Source organism: Pteronotus mesoamericanus, unplaced genomic scaffold, assembly GCF_021234165.1.
Source record: "Pteronotus mesoamericanus isolate MK-2021 breed Mesoamerican mustached bat unplaced genomic scaffold, CSHL_Meso_final contig_32, whole genome shotgun sequence".
NCBI lineage: Eukaryota > Metazoa > Chordata > Mammalia > Chiroptera > Mormoopidae > Pteronotus > Pteronotus mesoamericanus.
In genome coordinates this window covers 2043822-2063482 of record NW_026555134.1, presented here as the reverse complement: position 1 = coordinate 2063482, position 19661 = coordinate 2043822, and the positions used below count along the sequence as shown (strand labels likewise).

General features: G+C 35.8%; 1 protein-coding gene and 1 non-coding gene across 2 annotated transcripts in view; both read left to right on the top strand.

Moving 5' to 3' along the window:
- The window catches only part of KIF13B (kinesin family member 13B), a 170511-nt gene that overhangs the window by 15855 nt on the left and 134995 nt on the right, over positions 1–19661 (top strand). Inside the window, exon 2 of the mRNA XM_054576032.1 lies at positions 931–1024. Coding sequence (XP_054432007.1) covers positions 931–1024 — 94 coding nt within the window. The remainder of the gene's footprint in view (positions 1–930; positions 1025–19661) is intronic.
- LOC129072611 (small Cajal body-specific RNA 15) lies at positions 9642–9770 on the top strand. The gene has a single exon (XR_008529368.1). It is a non-coding gene; the product is annotated as a small Cajal body-specific RNA 15 (non-coding RNA).

Sequence of the window (19661 nt, the reverse complement as noted above, 5' to 3'; positions counted from 1 at the left end):
CTCTGTTCCATCGATCTGTCTGTCCTTCTATCCTTATATTAGTACCACAGTGTCTTGATTACTGTAGTTTTTATAGTAAGTTTGAAATTGGTGAATAAAGCCTTTCTACTTTGTTTTTGTTTTTCAAGATTGTTTTGGCTGTTCTGGATCTCATGCATTTTAATATAGATGTTAGGATCAGCTTGTCAATTTTTTTTTTTTTTTTTGGTAGGAGGAAGCCAACTGTGATTTTGGTAGGGATTACATTGACTCTTCTAGACCAATTTGGGAATTATTATCATCTTAATAGTATTAAGTCTGTCAATTCATGAATATACATGTCTTTCCAGTTGTTTGAACAATGTTTTAGAATTTTCAGTATGCATTTCTTGTACTTCTTTTAAATTTTTCATTTAGAATTTAAATCTTTTTGATGCTGTTATAAATGAAATTGTTTTCTTAACTTTATTTTTGGATTTTTCATTGCTTGTATATAGAAACTATTGATTTTTGTATATTGTATTCTACCATGTTGCAGAACTTACTTATTCCAGTAGTCTTTTAGTGGAATCCTTAGGATTTGCTGTACACAAGATCATATCATCTGCAAATAGAGACACTTTTACTTCTTTCCCATCTGGATGCCTTCAGTTTGTTTTTCTTGCCCAACTGCCCTGACCAGAACTTCCAGTACAATATTGAATAGAAATTGCAGTAGTAGACATCCTTGTGTTATTTCTGATGTTAGGGGGTAAGCTGTGTAGTCTTTCACCATTAAGTGCAATGTTAGCTGAAGTTTCCTGTAGATGCCCTTTGTCAGGTTGAGGAAGTTTCCTTCTATTCCTAGTTTGTTGGGTGTGTTTCTTGTAAAAGACTTGTTGGATTTTTGTCAAATGTTTATTCTGAAATAAATTACTTTAACATGACTATTTTTTCTTTTTTTTACTACAGAAATTGACTTGCATACCAAGTGTGTGGTGGATGTAGATGCAAACAAGGTTATCCTTCATCCTGTAAATACTAATCTTTCCAAAGGAGATGCCCGGTAAGTTAAGAAACAGTGTTATGATCAATGGATTTTTAAATGACTGAAAGCAATAATGGCTGTTGAATTGAGTTTATCTTAGCAAATATTGAATGCTTACTATATATAAAGACATATTGCTGTCAAGTTGTAGAGATGATGAGATCTATAATATTGAATGACTAAGTGCCAGAATGAGTTATTTTAGATTATATTAGAAGCTCAGAGCAGAAAGCTTAGATTAGACGGCGAAGTTACTGAGGAAGTCTCTTGAAGGAGATGGTACTGGCTGGAGGACTAAGTAAGATGTAAATGGGAAGAAGTGGGATAGAAGGGAAGACTTGTAGGTTGTTCCTCAGTTTAGGTTGCTTTTATTTCTGCCAGTTCGAATTCTACGTGTCAGCCCGTTTCAAGTGCTGCCTTGGACTTGAAGGCATTCCTGTACCCTTAGTGATTCTTTTTTAAATTCCTGTAAGCTATAATCTCTATACCACCCCATTTAATTATTATTTATTGTTTTGGATTGTTCATTGGAGCTCTCCAGTAGAAGTTAAGGTCTTGGAGGGAAGGGACTCTCAGGGGTTGAGGATGGGTACTTGAAGGTCACTTTTGGATTTAGATCATAGTATGAACAAGAGGGAGGGCAGAAGGTGAAAGAAAGTGAAATTTGAGGAAGAAGGAAGAGATTAATTTGTTTTTATCTCAATAAACACAGGGAAATTAGTTTAATTAAGTAAACTGGGATCAGATTATAGAAGACCTTGAAAGCAGATCAGGAAATTTGGCCTGTATTTTTTATGGGCAAGATGTCCCCTTTGACCATTTTTGAGTATTGTGATTAAGGAGGTGGATTAGGAAAACTTGTCAGTTGGTAAGATAGGGAATGGGTCAAAGTGGGGAAAGACTGGCTTTTCTATAGAGATTAGCTATATCAGAGATGTTTCTGGACTAACCCCAGAAGTGGAGAGCACAAGTTAGAGAGACCGTGCCTGCCATGATGCTTTGCACAAAGTAGATACTTCATAAACACTTGTAGAAACAGTGTTGTGTATGGAAATACATACACCATAAACGTTTTTTGGAGTTGAATTGAGTCAACAAAAGCACTGGACTTGAAGTCAGAAAGTCTGAAATTGAATCCTTAACTATGTTCTTTCAGCTATTTTCAACTTTTTTGAGCCTCACCTCTGTGATGCCTGTTTTGCCTGTCTTGTGAAGGTGTTTTCTGGAGGTCAAATTAGTGATGGTTAAAGTGCTTTATAAAGTGTTTTATAAATGGTCAGCTTTATTGTTATTGATGGAGAGGTAGTTCTTCAGCCTCTCTAGCATATGGGTACTATCAGATATGCTGTTATTAGAGTGTGAAGGGTATAGATGTGTCAGAAATGATGCTGGAATTTTGAGGTTGCTAATTGAATGACCTATTGTCCTGACTATTAATTGAAATAATTAGTTTTGGGGGCTGCTTATTGCTTTTCAACTTTTTAATCTGTGGACTGTTGCTTTATTTGGAAACGTGGGTACCACCAAACAAACTTGGCAATGTGACAGAAAGAGTTTGGACTTTATACGTAGACTGACGTAGATTCAAATTCTGGCTTTGCTAGTTACTAGCATGGCTACCTACCTGTGTTGCTTACTTATCAAGTGTTCGTTTTTTATTGCTGCATAAACAATTAGAAGTCTCGTGGCTAAAACAACCACAGTCATTTATTATCTCATGGTTTCTGTGCTTCAGGAGTTCAGACAGGGCACAGTGGGACTTGTCTCTGCTCCATGCTGTCTGGGGCCTCGCTGGAAGGCTTGAAGGCTGGGGCTGGAATCATCTGGACAAGGCTTGGTCTGGTAGTTGATGCTACGTGTTGGCTGGAGAGGTCACTGGGACAGTGGGCAGAACAGTCTGGTGGCAGGTTCCAAGAGCATGCATCTCGGAGAAAGCGAGAAAACCAGGTGGAAGCAGTGTAGTTTTTTATGTCCTAACCTTGAAAGTCATGCAGTGTCACTTCTGTCACATTTTCCTACTCAAGGCTGATATAAAACTACATGGTTTTAGGAAAAGGAAATAGACTCATCTCTCAATGTACAATAGGAACTTCATTGTCTCATAGAAAAAACTGTTGGGTTGGGATATGTATTGTTGTGCTGTCTTTGGATAACAGTCTGCCACAAGTATGTCATAAGGCTGCTGTGAGAATAAAATAAGCACATAGCTGCTAAAAAAGAAAAGCTTTCTTTCCTTTTGAGATCGTTAAATCTCAGGGATTTGTGAAAGAATTAAATAGCACTTTTTGGTTCCATAGATTATCTTGCATTGCTCTTTTTCCTCCATATGCTGAAAATACAGATTGAATGTTACTCAGTGTTGTGGAGCAGCACCATTTGACAAAAAATTTAACTATGACAACTTCCAGTAAGTTTGGTATGTAATGATTTTTTTGAAGTAGTGTTATGAAACCCAGCTTTTTGTAAAAAACAGCTGTTTATTGAAGTATGTAATATACATGTAGAAAAGTATATACAACCTGATGAATTTTTGTTGGTTAAACGTATGCTATAACAAGCACCCAGATTAAAAAAAAAACAAAAATATTACTAGTATGACAAAAGACTACCTCATGAGAAATGCTTTTTCTTTTAAGGTAATTTCAAGCTGAAAAGAGAAAAATAGAAATTTTGGAATATAACAATTCAGTGGTTCACTTCATTAAATTTGAGGAAAAATAGGAAAGCACAAATTAAAAGCTATTTTATATGATATGAGATTAAACATTGTTTATATTATAGAATGACTGACTAATCCATAAAACAAGTTATGGTTTTATATAAAGCTAGAGAGCCAGTGATTGGAAATGAACATGTAAGTGATTTGAGTCAGTTTGAGTCACTAGTTAGAAAGGCTCACATTAAATTTTTTCTTTAGAAGCCACAATATCCTTGCTTTTAGAATAGTATCCAATTCTGTTCATCTGAAACTGTAATATATGTATGTTAAAAAAATATATATATATATAAAACTTAACAACTGAAGTTAGTATATGTTGAAAATGAACATGTTTTAAAACAGTGGTTTCTATATTTTTTTCTGATTAATTTTGCATTAACTACTGAAAGTTTCATAATTTGATGTGTATGCTTATTACAGCTGATAGAAAACATAGTTAAATGAATAGGTGAAACATTTTCAGTTTAACAGCTACATTGTGAGAATTTGGGAAGCATCTTTGCTTTGATATATATGGAATTTCAAAACTGTTTTGAAAAAGAAGATGCTTAAAATTCAGGAAATTGATAGTAAAAAGCTAACGGGATTAAAAATGCTGACTTTGGAACCAGATATCCAGGATTTAATCCCAGCTATACCACTTCACATGTGTGACATGGAGCCTTCGCCTTAGTTTATTCACCTGTAAAGTGGAGATTAAAATAGTACTGCATGTAGGTTGTTATAAGGATTAGATAAGTTAAAATATGTAAAATGTTAGTGGCTATTTACTTCTAATGAGCCATATACAAATGTCAGCTATTATTTGAGTATTACTATTATTATTATGCCCTGTATTTAAGTTATAGTCCATGGTATGTTTAGTGAGTTAGATTGTAACTTCATAAAGGAAGTAAAAATTGTTTTAAACCAAAATATATTCAACTCAGTACTAATACATGCCTATCAAGAAATTACCTAGCTCTATAAATATTTTAGTTTTGCAAAGTCAACAGTTTTATTTTCTCTAGTCTTCTCAAAGTTAATGGGGCTCTTAGGGACTAACATGCCATCTGTTAGAGAGATAGGACCCTTTATTTTATGTTTACAGTGAATGAAATATTAATCCTTGCAATCTAGACTTCTCTTCTTAGTATCAACTAACTTGGGAAACCAGGTCAAAACATTGATAGTGAACATGGGTAAGAACAAAGGGACGTTTTATCAAATATGGAAAAGATTAAAGATGAACTCTTTCTATTCTGGAGTATGCGATTTGAACACTCTAGTGACTAAAATACACCAGATTGGTCTTTTTCTTATATGTATAGTACTGGATACACACTGGTATATTTGCTCTATTTATTTTCTCATGCACAGCTATACTGCTTATACCACTACTAGTACAATTAAATGTCTTTTTGGAATTACCTCTTTGTCCTGAATCAAATTAGTTTTCTATATTGGTCCTTGAGGTTTTCCAAATCTTCATCAGCAACATATGTACAATCATCTTTTAAATGAATAATTGTCATTAATTCTTAGTAGATTTTTACAAGTGTAATTCTCAATGTGTGATTCTTAGCATTTAGGAATATTTTAAATCCCTTTTGTAACAAATTAGAATAGTACCATAATGTATAACAGTCCCCTTTTAAATAACAAAATAAATCTTTAAGCCTTATTTTGTCTGAATTATATTTTAAAATTTGTAATAAAATGTTAATACTAGTTAGCCTGTCACCATGATAGGATAAAATAGTTTCTTTTTTTTTAAAACTTTATTTTTTTTTCCTTTTTATTGAATTTATTGGGGTGACACTGGTTAACAAAATTATACAGGTTTCATGTGCACAGTTCTACAACACATCATCTGTACATTATATTGTGTATTCACTACCCCAGGTCAAGTCTCTGTCTATCACCATTCAACATCCCCCTTCGCCCCCACTTATACCTCCCCCCCTGCGGAGGTGGTATGTGTCACTTCTCTTTGCTTAGGATTCATTGACTAGAGGAGGTCACATGACCAGACCTATCTTTGTGAGTGCCTAGAGGCAGAGGTTTCAGAATAGGTTCTTATGCTAAGTTTTATCTTCTGCCTTTTGCCTCATTCCCTCCTCTACCCGCCAAACAGGCCTTTCCTGCTAACTCAGGCCAAAAGGTTGATTAAGATACTCAAAATGTTGTTTTAAAAGGGAGTAAGGTGTGATTTCCCATGGAGAATGGCAGCTTCCACTTTATGAAACAGTTTTGTTATAAAAGCTATGTATAGACAAATTTGAAAATGTGAATGCATTTTCCCATAGGAACCAATAGTCATTTCTAGTAAAAATGCTATTCTATTAAAAAAGTGACTAGTTTGGCCCACAACTCATATAATCACACTTTTTATATTTTGGTCTATAGCAGAAGTGCTTCATAGCTACTTCCCATTTCGTTACACATAATATTAAAAAGATATGTATGTTGAAATTAAGACTAATAAATCTTACTCCTTATTAAGGACATTTTGAAGTGAAAAGGATTTTACTTTTGTGGTGTGATGTGTGGTGATAAAGAATGCAGCGACTACCAGAAACTGGTATACTTTGGTGTCACTTTGCCAAAGATGTCAGCAGTTTTACCTACCATTGTTTTTGCACCATTAATGCAAATGTCAACACAATGAAAATGGCACATGTCTCAGTATTATGAAAATAGTTTTGACCTCAGTACTCCTGAAAAGCCCTGGGGGACCCCCAGAAGTTCTTAGGCAACAGTCTGAGAACTACACTTAGGGATTAATCTAATTCACAAACTTTAAGAGCTGAGTGGATATCTTTGTTTATTTTTAAACCACTTTATTGAGATACAATATACATGCCATATAAATTGTTCCTTTGAAATGAACAGTTCAATGATTTTTTAATGTTGACCCTGACAAAGAAAATACCTGTTGAGGGGGGCTCTTGGTGGCTAATAGGGCTCAAATTAAAAAACAGAAACAAAAACCAGAGCCTAGCAGCCATTGCTGAACAGGGCTTCTCACACAAGCTGCGCTTGGGGGAGTATACTGCCTGCCTTCCAGGCTGAACTGCCTCCCTGCCTGCACTCTGTCTCTGCCGCAGGAGCCAGCCCTTGTGAAGGAGTTCCTGGAATTGTATTTCAACCAATGGGGCTGAGACTTCCTGTCCAATCAGAGCTGCTCCATTTTGACCAATTGGGACAGTGCTTTTTGGACAAATGAAACTGAGGATTTGGTGCCCTTATTTACATGGTAACAGACCAATCAGGGGCCAGAGCCAGGGACTTTTCTCTTTAAAAATTTTTTTATTGATTTTAGAGAAGAAAGGAGAAAGGGTTGGTGGAGAGGAGAATGAATGAGAATGAATTTGTTGTTGCACTTATTGGTGCATTCACTGGTTGATTCATGTATGTGTCCCGAAGAGGGATTGGACCAGCAACCTTGGCATATCAGGACAGCACTATAACCAACTGAGCTACACGATCCTGGGACTTTTCTCTGCCAGCTCCCTTCTGGCCCAGGGGTGCACATTTTACCTTTCCACCTAAGATTGCATTTTTCTGGGCTGGAACTGAAACACTGCAGATATCTCAGCTGAGCAGAGTGGAGTAGAGCCATCACGGCATAGCAGACCAGGCTGACCAGAGCAGAGCACAACTGCCTCGCCAGAGAGCGATCAAGGACCACCTCATCTGGAGGGTCACCTCACAGCAGTGCTTTTCACACTTGTGCTGTTTCATAATTGAAAGGTAACACCATTGAGCTGTTTGCATTGAATAAAAGCTTCTCTTTCACTACACCCCAAATTGGGGATTCCTGTTGGTTTTTGAATCGGCACCAACAACCACTGGTTGACATTTATGTACCAACTTGTGCAACCAACACCATTATCTAATTTTAATGACATTTTTAATTACCCTATTAATCTACTTTCTGTCTCCATAGATTTGAGATTTGCCTAGTCTGAATGTTTCATATAAATGAAATTACACAATTTGTGGTCTTCTGTAATTGGCTGCTTTTACTTAGCACCATACTCAGGTTTACATGTTGTAGTATTTATCAGTACATTCCTTTTTTTATGGTGGAGTGATGTTTCATTGTATTCTATTTTGTTTCTTCATTCATCAGTTGATGGGTACTTGGGTTGTTTCCACTGCTATGAACATTTGTGTAAAAGTCTTTGTGTGGACATGTTTCCTTTCCCCTTAGGTACATATCTAGAAGTGGAATTGCTGGGTTATATGGTAACTCTGTGCTTAACATTTTGAGTAACTGGCAGCTTGTTTTCCAAAGCAGCTGCACCATTTTTATATTCCCACTGTCAGTGAATGAGGATTCCAATTTCTTTTAATTTTAAAGAACTCATATACTGTATGGAAAATGGTGGTGACTCTGGCTAATTGAATAGTGCATACCCCTGCCTGAAGGCATTCACATTACAACTACAAAACAAATGACACTATGCCGTCCAAACAAAACAGGTGGCCAGATGATTGGGAACCCCAGGTTCTGGTATGCTTTTCTGTTGAGCAGTACTTCTTATAAATTTTTTTAAAAATGAGCAAAAATTTAAAAATCTAGTACACAAAAAGTTTTAAAGAGTAAAACACTTTTATGCATCTATCACTCAGTTTCACAAATCTTTACCAATGCAATTAAAGCCTTCAGTGAACTGCCTCTCAGTTTTAACCCCTTTTCTCTCTACTACAGTGAGCCACTTAGCTGAATTTGTTCTTTTAAACCCTTTCCTTGTATTTCTTTACATTTTCACTATATATGTGTGTATATATATATTTGTAAATTGTTTGCACAGTATTATGTGTATACAAATGCCTTTAGTAAAAGATCAGATTAGATATGGGACTCAAAAGATTGCCTACTCAAAGTATTATGTAATGCCTGGTTTTTAAAGGCAAAAAACAAATTGTGCTGAAAGTAGCCAAAAATAATATCACAAATTTATCTTCGGGAAGAAAGGTAAAAGTTAGTATTTTATCACACACTTTGTTCCTCCTTTTCTTTCTTAAAAATCCAAACCAAAACAAAAGCTTTTTCCCCTTAATCTATTATTTGCAATGTATTCCAAGCGAGTGTGGCAGTGAAAATTGTTTGAGTGTACTTCCAGTTCTTTTAAGAGGCTGTGGGTCAGTCAGCCTGTTCAGTGGTGATCACGCTTTTTGTGTTTTTTAACACAAGAACTGAAACCTGAAAGGGAAAGAAATCCTCAGTATAAATCACACTTTTCAATCCATTGGTCAGTCAATCCATTTTCTTTTTTTAGCTCTGTTTTCTATCGTGTGTGTATGTTAACACTGTAGAAATTAATACATTAATTTAGAGTTTCTCTTAAAATTCTTCCCTTATTATCCTGCCCCACCAAGTACAAGATTTTAAGACCCGAATTTTCTAAAGTAGGAAACATTTGGCGAGTTAGACTTCAAGGTCTTGATGAACCTGAACACTGATTTCTGTAGTATTTTGTGCAGTGGTCTGTTCTTTAGTACGCGTTAGAGAGATTCTCCGACATGGACAGAATAAGCCGTAGATGGCATAGTTATGCAAGAAATTTTCATGTTTTATAGTAATAGGGTTCTTTCCTCTCCTTCCTAGTGATTAATTGATAATGTGAAGGTTATAACTGCCAGGCTAGAGAGAAGAATGTCTGAGATGTTGATCTCAACTAGTACTAGTTAGTAAAGTCATTAAAAGTATTCTTAAATCCTTCTGATTGTTTACTAGGCATCAGTTTAGTCAAGATTATTATGTATTTAGTGAATGCCTAATATAATCAAAGTTTGCCCAGTTCTTCTTTGGAGGTTCAGAGTGTGTGTGTGTAACGAATATATATTTCAAGTATATGCAGAATTAAGTGAGGTTGACCCATGCATATACATTTTTCTTGCACATGTACTGAGTAATGCTACTGAGGGGAGGCCCTTATGTAAATAAGTGCTTTGAAATATGTGAAATCTGCTTTTAACCTTCTAAATGAAAAGGTAGATGGAACAGGTCTTGTTTGCAAAATAAATTCACGACCTACTTATCTACCAGCAGTAAAGAAAGAAAGAAAGAAAAAGAAAGAAAGAAAGAAAGAAGAAACCTTGTTCAGACTAATTTCTTATTAGTGGAAGACATCATCGGGTCATACTAGATAATGACATTTAAAATTTCTCTACTGCTATAGGATGCTAATTTAAGTAAAGATTTTAATTGAAGGAAGTCAAGCAAAATGTAATTATGGTATGCACAATAGACCTGTTTGTTCTCTTTCCTGTGAAATGACTTGAGCGAGACTAATAATTCTGCCCAAATAGAATTTACTCCTCTGGAGAATGGTATGTGGTATGTTTTAATTTCATAAAGAGGCTCTTCCTAGGGGAGCCTGTCCATCCTGATCATGTCAGAGTAAAGTGGGGAAAGCATTGGTCTATGTACTCAGAAATTTCAGATGATTACTCTCTTAAAAAATACTATGACCGCTGATTATACAGATCATTTACTACTTCTGAATATAGTTGTAAGTATGAATCAGAGAGACTCTTAATAGCTAAAAATATAATAAAATGTATATGGTTGGATTCATATCATTGCACAGTTAATGGTAGCAGATAATTGAATAGCAATACATTCAAATTTTTGAAGTTTTACCAGTAAAGGCCGGTAAGTTGTTAATATGAATGTGTAATAACTGATTAGTAAACCTGTCTGAATGAAAATTAGACTATTATAGTAGAATTTATGGTAATTTAGCATTGTCACTGAATATATAAAAATCTCATTTATGCTTTTATTGGTATAGCAATAAGAAGGAATAAACTTTCTTAATACAAGAAAAGATAGTTTCTGTCACTGTGCCAGAAATACGGCTTGGATACTAACATTTGATATAATGAGGATGAAGGTTGTGTGTACATGGTTCATTACTAGGTTAAGCAAGCTATAGCTAATAGGAATTAGATGCTTTGAATTTCTCCAAAATTCTGGATTCAGCATAAAATTATCAGATAGTATATGATATACTAGATAAGATATTTAACTACAAATAAAGTTTAGGTGAAATTACCAAGTCTCACTATTGAGGTTTTAAAATTTATCTTTGTTTGGCAATAGGTTGTTTTTTGTTTTTTTCAAAGAGCTCTTTGTCTCAATCACTGGTGTAGGAGTTGTTGCTAATATAAACCAGATACTGTGTAAGAACATAGAATTCTGTTTTAGAAAGGAAGGTAGCATAGTCCATGAGGAAACATGATCTGAGAAACCAAATCAACCCAAAAAAGTTGGCCACGTCAGAATGCCGTGGGAACCTTGACGGTCCATCCAGCAGTTTAACAGCAACTCTTGGCCAAGTATCAAGCAAAGAGACAGGATAATCTTTATTACTCCTTAGTCCTATTAAGTTGTGGTTAAATTATTTATAGCACACCAGATCTATAAACATTTGTAAAATAAAGAATAAAGCAATAAATAAATCTGAAAAGTAGAAAGAAAAGTAGAGTTATTCTCTTGTGTAAGAGAAACTTGTAAGATAAGGTTTTTACAGATTCAGCTTTGAAATGATTCTATTATTTAATTTTGAGCGTTGCCCATTTTATTATGAGAGTGATATTTAGCTAAAATGAAAACTTTCTCTACAAATTAGTAGTTTAGAGTCTGGAGCCTAGTTAAATTTGTTATTTATTGATGCAGAGAACCACTGATGGCCAGCTGAGGTGGATGGGCAAGAGGGGCAAGAAGGTGAAAGGAATGAAGTACAAATTGCCAGCTATAAATACAGTCATGGGGATGTAAAGTACATCACAAGAAATATACTCAGCAATATTTCATAACTGGTGCCAGATGGGTACTAGACTTATTGGGATGACCCCTTCGTAACTTAAAGAAATGTCTAACCACTGTGTTATACACCTGAAACTAATACAATTTATAATTTAAAAATAAATTTTAACAAGTTTAGTTTGTTAAGAAGTATCTTGTATGACGGTGAATTTCACGTTTGCTCCACTTTTATCACACCAAATTTATATATATTTATAATTAAATAAAAATTTCTATGTGGGTAATGAATAAGAATAAATGTTTATCTTCATGTTTTGACCTTAATATGAAACCATTCAATAATCCCTTTGTTCTACTTTTAGAAAAACTGAGATCGATTTTATATAAAGGTCATCTAGTAGGTAAAAGCTGGATTTGCTGTTTAATTTTTAAAAACTTTTGTTACGGAGAATTTAAAATATATGCCTGAATAGACAGAACAGTAAAATGAACTATGTGCTTGTCACTCAGCCCCCAAACCGTTAGCCCACAGATAATGCTGTTCTATCCTCATGTCCAACTCTTTTTCCCATTTATTTTGAGGTAAATCCCATTTTATCTACAAATATTTTAATACATATTTTATTAGTTCTAACATAACCATAATACCATCATTATACCTAAGAAATTAACAATACTTATGTAAGTACATCAAACTTTCAGTCAAGGTTCATGTGTCCGATTGTCTTGTAAAGTTTTTTTCCCAAAGTTTGTTTTGAATAGCATCCAAACATGATCTATACATTGTGATTGGATTATGTCTTGATTTGTTGGTTCCTTGGTTGTTGAAGAAATTGAGTCACTTGTTCTGTGGATGGATTAATAAGTGAATTTGTTTCAGAGGGTATTCTTATTTAGTCAGATGCCAAATCTTGCTGATTTTTCTTGTGAATAATTTTATCCCAACATTACTTTTCGTTCTGTCATTACCCTAGGACCATAACTGCCTTATGTTTAGATTACAACATAATTGGTTTCGGGAACCCATAATGCCAGACTAATCTTCCTTCAAGCCTGCCTCTATTTCCTATAATCTGTCTTTTGATTTTAGAGCATGTATTACTTCTATAATTAAGGAATGTTCCTCCCTGGGTGACATCTTTTTGTTTAGTCTCCTCCTGTTTTCTAATGCCAGTACTGTTTAGCCTTTTTCTATGTGGTTTGAGTCTCCTCACCTTTTAGTCTGGCTGCTTGAAAACCTGGACCACTTCTTATTCATTGTGTCTCTTACAGTGCCTTGCAAGTAGGAGATGCTTAGTAAATATCTTTATTGCTTGTGGTAGCTATACGAGTGCATGTTCTCAAAAGCCCTGTGTGCTGCCCTGGCCAGCGTGGCTTATTTGGTTGGAACATTGTTCTGTAGACCAAGAGGTCGCAGATTCGATTCCTGGCCAGGGCACCTGACTAGGTTGTGGATTTGATCCCCGGTCGGGTGCATACGATCCCTAGTCTGAGTGCATTTGGGAGGCAACCAATCAGTGTTTCTCTCTCACCTGCATGCTTCTCTTTTTCTCTCTCTCCCTTCTCCTTTCTCTAAAAGTAAAGAAGAAATGTCCTCAGGCGAGGATAAAAAACAAAGCCCCTTGTTCTGAAACTACCCGCAATTAGTAGTTGGAAGGGTGATTTGTGAGTCTGGGAATCGGATTTTATGAAGAGTATTTCTCAAGAAAAGAGCATGATGAGCCCCTCTATCAACTCCACAATTAAGTGCAGTTTTCTACTAATAGACATCCTTGTCCACTGGGTTCAGTCTGTTGTTTACCCCCATTGCACCACAGGTTTCATTTTGCTTTTGTTGTTTTGACAACCTTTTGTTTCATTGATTATATTTTAAGTTTGTTCTTTCTTAATGATCTAATAATATTAGGACCATACTGTAGGATAAATTTCCTTTGGGAAGAATTTCCTAAAGTTTAGATAATTCTGTTTGTAATATATAGAACAGGCATTGCAAAGCTGGGGGGGGGGGGTTCCATAGGCTACATTTACTGATAGGTGTGTTTTGTTTGGCTTGCAGTTTCCATATTTAAAAATCCAGTTTCATATAAAAATTCAGATTTGCAGATTTTCATTAAAAACGCAGATTTTTTTTTTTTTTTTTTTTTTTAACAACCTGAAAATCTGGCAACACTGAGCTTGCTGCCTCTGACAAGGTCATGAGCTCTTCAGGTCTGCCAGCTTGTTGACTCTCTCGTTCGTGCTATTTGCCTGACCTCTATAGACCTTATGTTTAAAAACCCTTCATGTAGATTCTCATTGGCCTTGGTTCCAGAACACATCCTTTCCTTACCTTGGCTCTGGATTTGGGGCTCACATTGCTTTTTGAGACTGTCAACCCCTGCCCTGTGAATATGTGATATTCTCAAATTTTCTTTAGTTTATCCGATTAGCCATGTGAATTCAGCAACTGTTACATGACTTTATTTATAAATTATCAAGTGTTCTGCTCAATACATTATTTTAATTTGAAAAAATGTAAAACAATGCTACTCTCTCACTAAATATTTATTTATTTATACTTACATATTTTTGTCTTGGAGAACAGTGTTATTTTTCTTCAAAATGTTACATAATGTTAACATAATATATCTTGCTATTTTAAATAAATTAATAAAATGTTTAAAAAGTTTCTCAGCTTAAATATCTAATTCAGAAAATTTCCCAAGGTTATAATCCACATCAAAAAACAAGCAAATAAACAAACTTCTTTAGGGTCCTCAATAATATTTAAGTGTAAGAGAGTCATGATATCAAAGGGTTTGAGAGTCTCTGATCCTAAAGGATAATATGTTAGCCTGGACTCTGAAGTATATAGCACTATTAAATTAAGACATTCTAGGCAAAAGTTCTATAAATTCAGGGTTCCAACTTAGAATGATGCTAAGAAATGTGACCTTCTATTCAGTACCTTTTGGTGTATGGAGGCAGGAAGTCCCTGGTTCTCAGCCTTTCCGATTATTCTCTTGATCTCCGCAGAGCCAGTTTGTTGGGAAAACAGGACTGGAAGAACTAAGATGGAATTTTGGTGTGATTTGGGGTTTGGTGGGGCTTTCAAAGGAGATTTAGATACTAGAGGGGTAAGGGAATGAATGTGCAGTTGCGGAGAAGAAAGCGGGTTCTTGGAGACTAGTGTGGGGAGAAATAATCCTATCCTTCCCTGTGAGAGGCAGACAACCTGGAAGGGAAGGCCTACGCCACAGATTCCTGAAGTTTCTCCTTCCTCCTCTTCTCATCCATCCATCAATCACCTACTGCTTGTCCCCAGCAGAAAAGCAGAAAGGAAATTTTTTTTCCTTCCTGTTTCCACTTTGGCTTACTCTTGTATCACTAGATACAAGGAGTAATAGAACAGTTAAAGGAAGATGTGAGTGGAGAAGAGCAATTCTTTTGCCTTTGCCATGGTGAGATAGACAGATAGGTAGACAGGATGGAGAGCAATAACCAAGGCAGAAGAATTCCCTGGCCAGGTCTCTTGGGCACCTGTCCAAGTAGGGCAGTTTGTATAGACTACAGTCAGGACACACCTATCTTTTTATTCTCTGGTTGCAAATACCTGTCTTACCTCTCCAACTATTTTTTTTAGATCCCTTTGGGTTGGGAATTGAATCATCTCAAATTATTATCTTAATAAGGATAGTGAGGATACCAAAGACTTTACAGTTATTAGTATATCTATGTGTGTTAGTATCTCACATAGGGTTAGGCACTCAGGTGCTCAAGCAATACTTTTATTTTTTATTAAATTTATTGGGGTGACATTGGTTAATAAAACTGTATAGGTTTCAGGTGTACACTTTTATGATACACCATCTAAATATGTGTGTCCACCACCCAAAGTCCTATCTCTGTCACCATCTATATGACCCCTTTTACCCTTTACTAGCCCCCATCCCCTTTCCCTCTGGGAACCAACATACTGTTGTTTGTGGCTATGAGTTTTTGTTTACTTGTTTTTCTTATTTGTTCATTTGTTTCAAGCAATATTTTTAGATTGACAAACATCATGTGTGTTGTCCTGTTCCCCTAAGAGAAGAGTGGAAAGCCCTTAGCATACCTCTCATAGAATTTCCTTCAGGATGTAGAACTAGGACAGGCTCTAAAAGCCCTGTAGGAGCACAACTGGAGAATACAAGATTAGCTGTTACTTGTGCTGATTATTGGAGGGACTTTGGTCTGCTGTTTCCAGTGCCTGAGGAGGGCTGGTTCTGATGGCCGTTGGCTCTGCTGTACTTTTCCAGAAGGAGCTCTCTGGGTGGGTGACTCCCAGGAAGTTCTTCTAGACTGGGTTAGGTGAAGTCCCTGTGTTGGCCAATACATTGAAGAGGACGGAGAGGCTAGAAAGTATATAGTAAAATTGATGTGAACAAAGGAAAAAATCTTTGACAAATCAAAATTCTGCTTACTGACAACAAGATGGGATTATATGATTGTAAATTTCTATGTCAAAAATGTATAGCAGTTTAACAAAAATTTAAAAATACTCAAGAGATCAGCAAAACGTAGTTACTCTGAGGGAGAAAAGGATGGAAAGACTAATTTATTTTTATTTTTACTCAAAAGTATAGTAATTCAAATTTCAGGACATCTGGTAGTTTTTATGTTGAGGACTTAGAGATTCCTTGGAAGTTGAATTTGTAATGCATAAGCAGTTTTGGTTAGAGTTCTTTATTTTGTAAACTGGGATTTTTATAGCAATTTTATGCAATAATACATGTATATCATTCTCAATTAAGGTAAACCTTTTCCTTTTTATTTTTTAGATGGTGTAAACATTTCCAAAATTACCAAGTTTTAAAAAAATAAATTTTACCTTACGAAATGAAAACCATCATAAGAATCTGTGCATAGTAGCTATTGTTCTTGTTATTGTATGTCATTATTTTGTTTGATTTACATATTCTTCTGTGTAGAAAATTGCGTGGCTTGATGTTTTGGTCATATGTAACAAATAAACTTACTTACTCAACTTTATTCCCATAAAGTGTTACCACAACAGAAACCCCATGTGTAAGCAGAATCTTTGGGTGTCACTTGTTCAGTCATCATCGCCCTGGCAATGTGCTGTGCTCTTCGGGGATTGGAAGCTGCAGTGTAATGGGAGGGACAGGCATTTTATACACATTTGGCACTATTTTGCATTAGTCATTCTAATTAAGTTATGTAAGTAGTTCAGGAAAATCCTATTGTGTGAAAATCCTTTCTCTGAAAGTTAGATTTATTAGGACAGAACCCAGTGGTCACCTTTTTCTGTTGAGTCAGGAAGGATGCTTAAAAGTCGGTTACTGGGAAATACTGGGACGGACTGCTTAAGATTGAGGCATATCTTGGCACTGAACTAAAACTTCGGTCTTTGCCATTTCCATAAGCCTCGCTGAAGTTTCTGGACTCTGATTTCACCTTTATCCCCTGTATCAGACACCTCTCCTGTGCCGCTTCAGATCCTCTTGGCCTCACTCTCCCCAGAGCCTTTGATCACTTTTCAACCCTGGCTGTTGCTGACTCACACTGGATCCTGACCAACTTTACATGGCCATAATCTGACACCTCATGACTCGCTCCCCTTACCCTTCTTCCCTGGGACTGTCCTCCGTGATAAGCCTTTAGACTTTCCTTTCGGAGGAATCCAGGCTAAGAATATCCTTTTTGTATGCCTTTGGTTCTCTTGTGTATATATTAAACTGTCAGTTGATCTGATATATTTTGGCCTGATGTGGTACTGCTAATAAAGACATGAGCTTAAAAATTAGGAAGAGGGTAGGTCTGTTCTTCATAGAGTGGATTAATTTTTAAATTTACCAACCTCATAAGCATCAGAAAAGACCTAGGACTGAGGGACTGCTAGTGTAGTTTAACCATCATCGTTGCTGGTAAGGATAGGAAAAGACAAGCTGGGTTGAAGGGAATCAGAGAAGTATGTCTCAGACTAGGGTCTGGGTTCTGGGTCTTCTGTTTACCAGCTGTGAGGCTTTTGGCGTTTACGTCAACTCCGTGAGCTTCAATTTCTTTTTCTGTAAAATCGTGGTGATAACACCAAAATATGGATCTTGTTAAGATTGCTGTGAGCATAAGTGAGTTATTTATGTATAATGCCTGGCACATGGTAGATACTTGGTAAATCGTAGTTGCTGTTATTCTTGATTTATTTATTCTGGCCAACTTTCTTTATAAATATTTTATTCATTGAAATATGCCATATTTTAAGTAACATTTTTTTTTTTCAGAACAACACTAGTACATGCTAGATAGATGCTCAGTAAATATTTATTGGCTGGGTTAGACATGTAACCTAATAATAAACCATGTTCCTAATAATGAACCATGCCCTTTGGCTTTTAGTTGTCAGTAATGGTAGGTGACAAACTGTAGTTCTGAATATAGTTTCTTAACCTTCAGATAGCAACTGCAAGGTGTTTATTTTTGGGATTGTGGGTTTCCTCTGAAGAGCATCAATTTACATAATATTGCCCAGAGTTGGTTTCCTTGCTCTGAGCAGAGAGTTATTATTATCGTAGTAAAATGAACTCAGTGGTCGCGGTCTTTGAGTGCATAGAAGGTGTAAGTAATGCAGAAACAGTACAGAGTCCTCGGGAATAGAAGTGGCAGGGCTGGGATTTGAAGTCAGGTCTGCCTGAGCTTCTTTCTCCAAAGCCAGAGGTGCTCACTGCTCTCATTGCCTTCTAAGATTTTACTGGAGTGCCTTCTTAATCTTTAAACATTTGAAAAAATATATTTAGTTAACTGAGGTTAGAGCAAAACTATAGGCATTCAACAGGTACTGACTGATCTGTCACATGGGCAACCCTGGCAAGGTGCCTGATAAGGGAAAGATAAATATGACATGCTCTTTTTTTAAGGAACTTACATTCTGGAGTTAGAAAAACCCATATATAGCTAAGTATAGTCTAATCATTAATTCATTCAACAACTATTAATCGTCTTCTGTATGTCAGGATAGTGTTGATCCTAAGAAAACAATGATGAACAAAAGGAAATTTGATCTCAGGCTTCACAGAATTTACTAGTCCGGCAGGGGTATTATAAAATGATATAAGCCATTTTTGCCATTTATAATTAGATATTTGACACCTCCTATGGTTAGAGCTAGCTGAGGGCTTACAGTCCTTCTCTCCATAGCCACACTACCGGGGGCTGTGTTACCTGAAACTCTGGCTGAATTCTGTCACGTGTTTGTTAGCAGGCAGGCATAATATCGGTCATTCAGCCTGTTCCCATAAGCTCAATGAAGTCACAGCTCTCAATCACCTTACTAGAACATTTCTCTTGAGACAAATGTAGGAGGATTTGATACCTTTTGGTTAGAATTATGTGACAGAGTCTGAATTCAGGTCTGGATAGAGCCCTATGTCAGAAACATTAATACCAATGGCACAGGATGCTAGGTTTGTAAGAGTCTTATACTCCCCCCCACCCCCAAGAATGGATGTACCTGTATATTATATTTCTAGTTCATTTTAAATGTTTTGTATTGTTTCTAGATAATTTTAACGCTGTGCATTTTACTAATGAAAAACTATTTCTGACATTCCTTGAGCTGATTAAACACACCCTGTAGTGTTGATCAGGAAAAAAGATAGATGAAGGCATGAAAAAACCTGTTTTTTTAAAATTCTTAATCTATTTTTGCCATTAACCCCTTCGGCACTGTGATAAAGTCTATGGATCCTCCTCAGAATAATCTTTCAAAAGCGTAAAATGCAAAGGATTACAAAGGAAAACACATATAATGAAATATAGTTATCAGAAATATTTAAAAACACATATAATGAAATATAGTTATCAGAAATAATACATGTGTTACAGTAATGTGTTCTTCTTCATTCCTGTATTAACTAACATGGTCTAGTGTTAGAAATAATTGCTTTAATTTCAAAGTTGTGATACATGTAAATATAAGATATTTGCAACAATTGGCATGAAGATAGCTGTGATTTTTATTGGTGACAAAGTCACTGCTAATACTGTTTCCGTTACCTACATTTGTAATTGAGGGTAATCACTAAATTTCAGAAGTTAGCAAAAAATAAGAATGTAACTTTTTCCCCATTCATCTTAATAGATGCCTATTCATTCTATCTAGGTTAAGTGTCCCTACTCTAGAGTGTGCCTTTGTG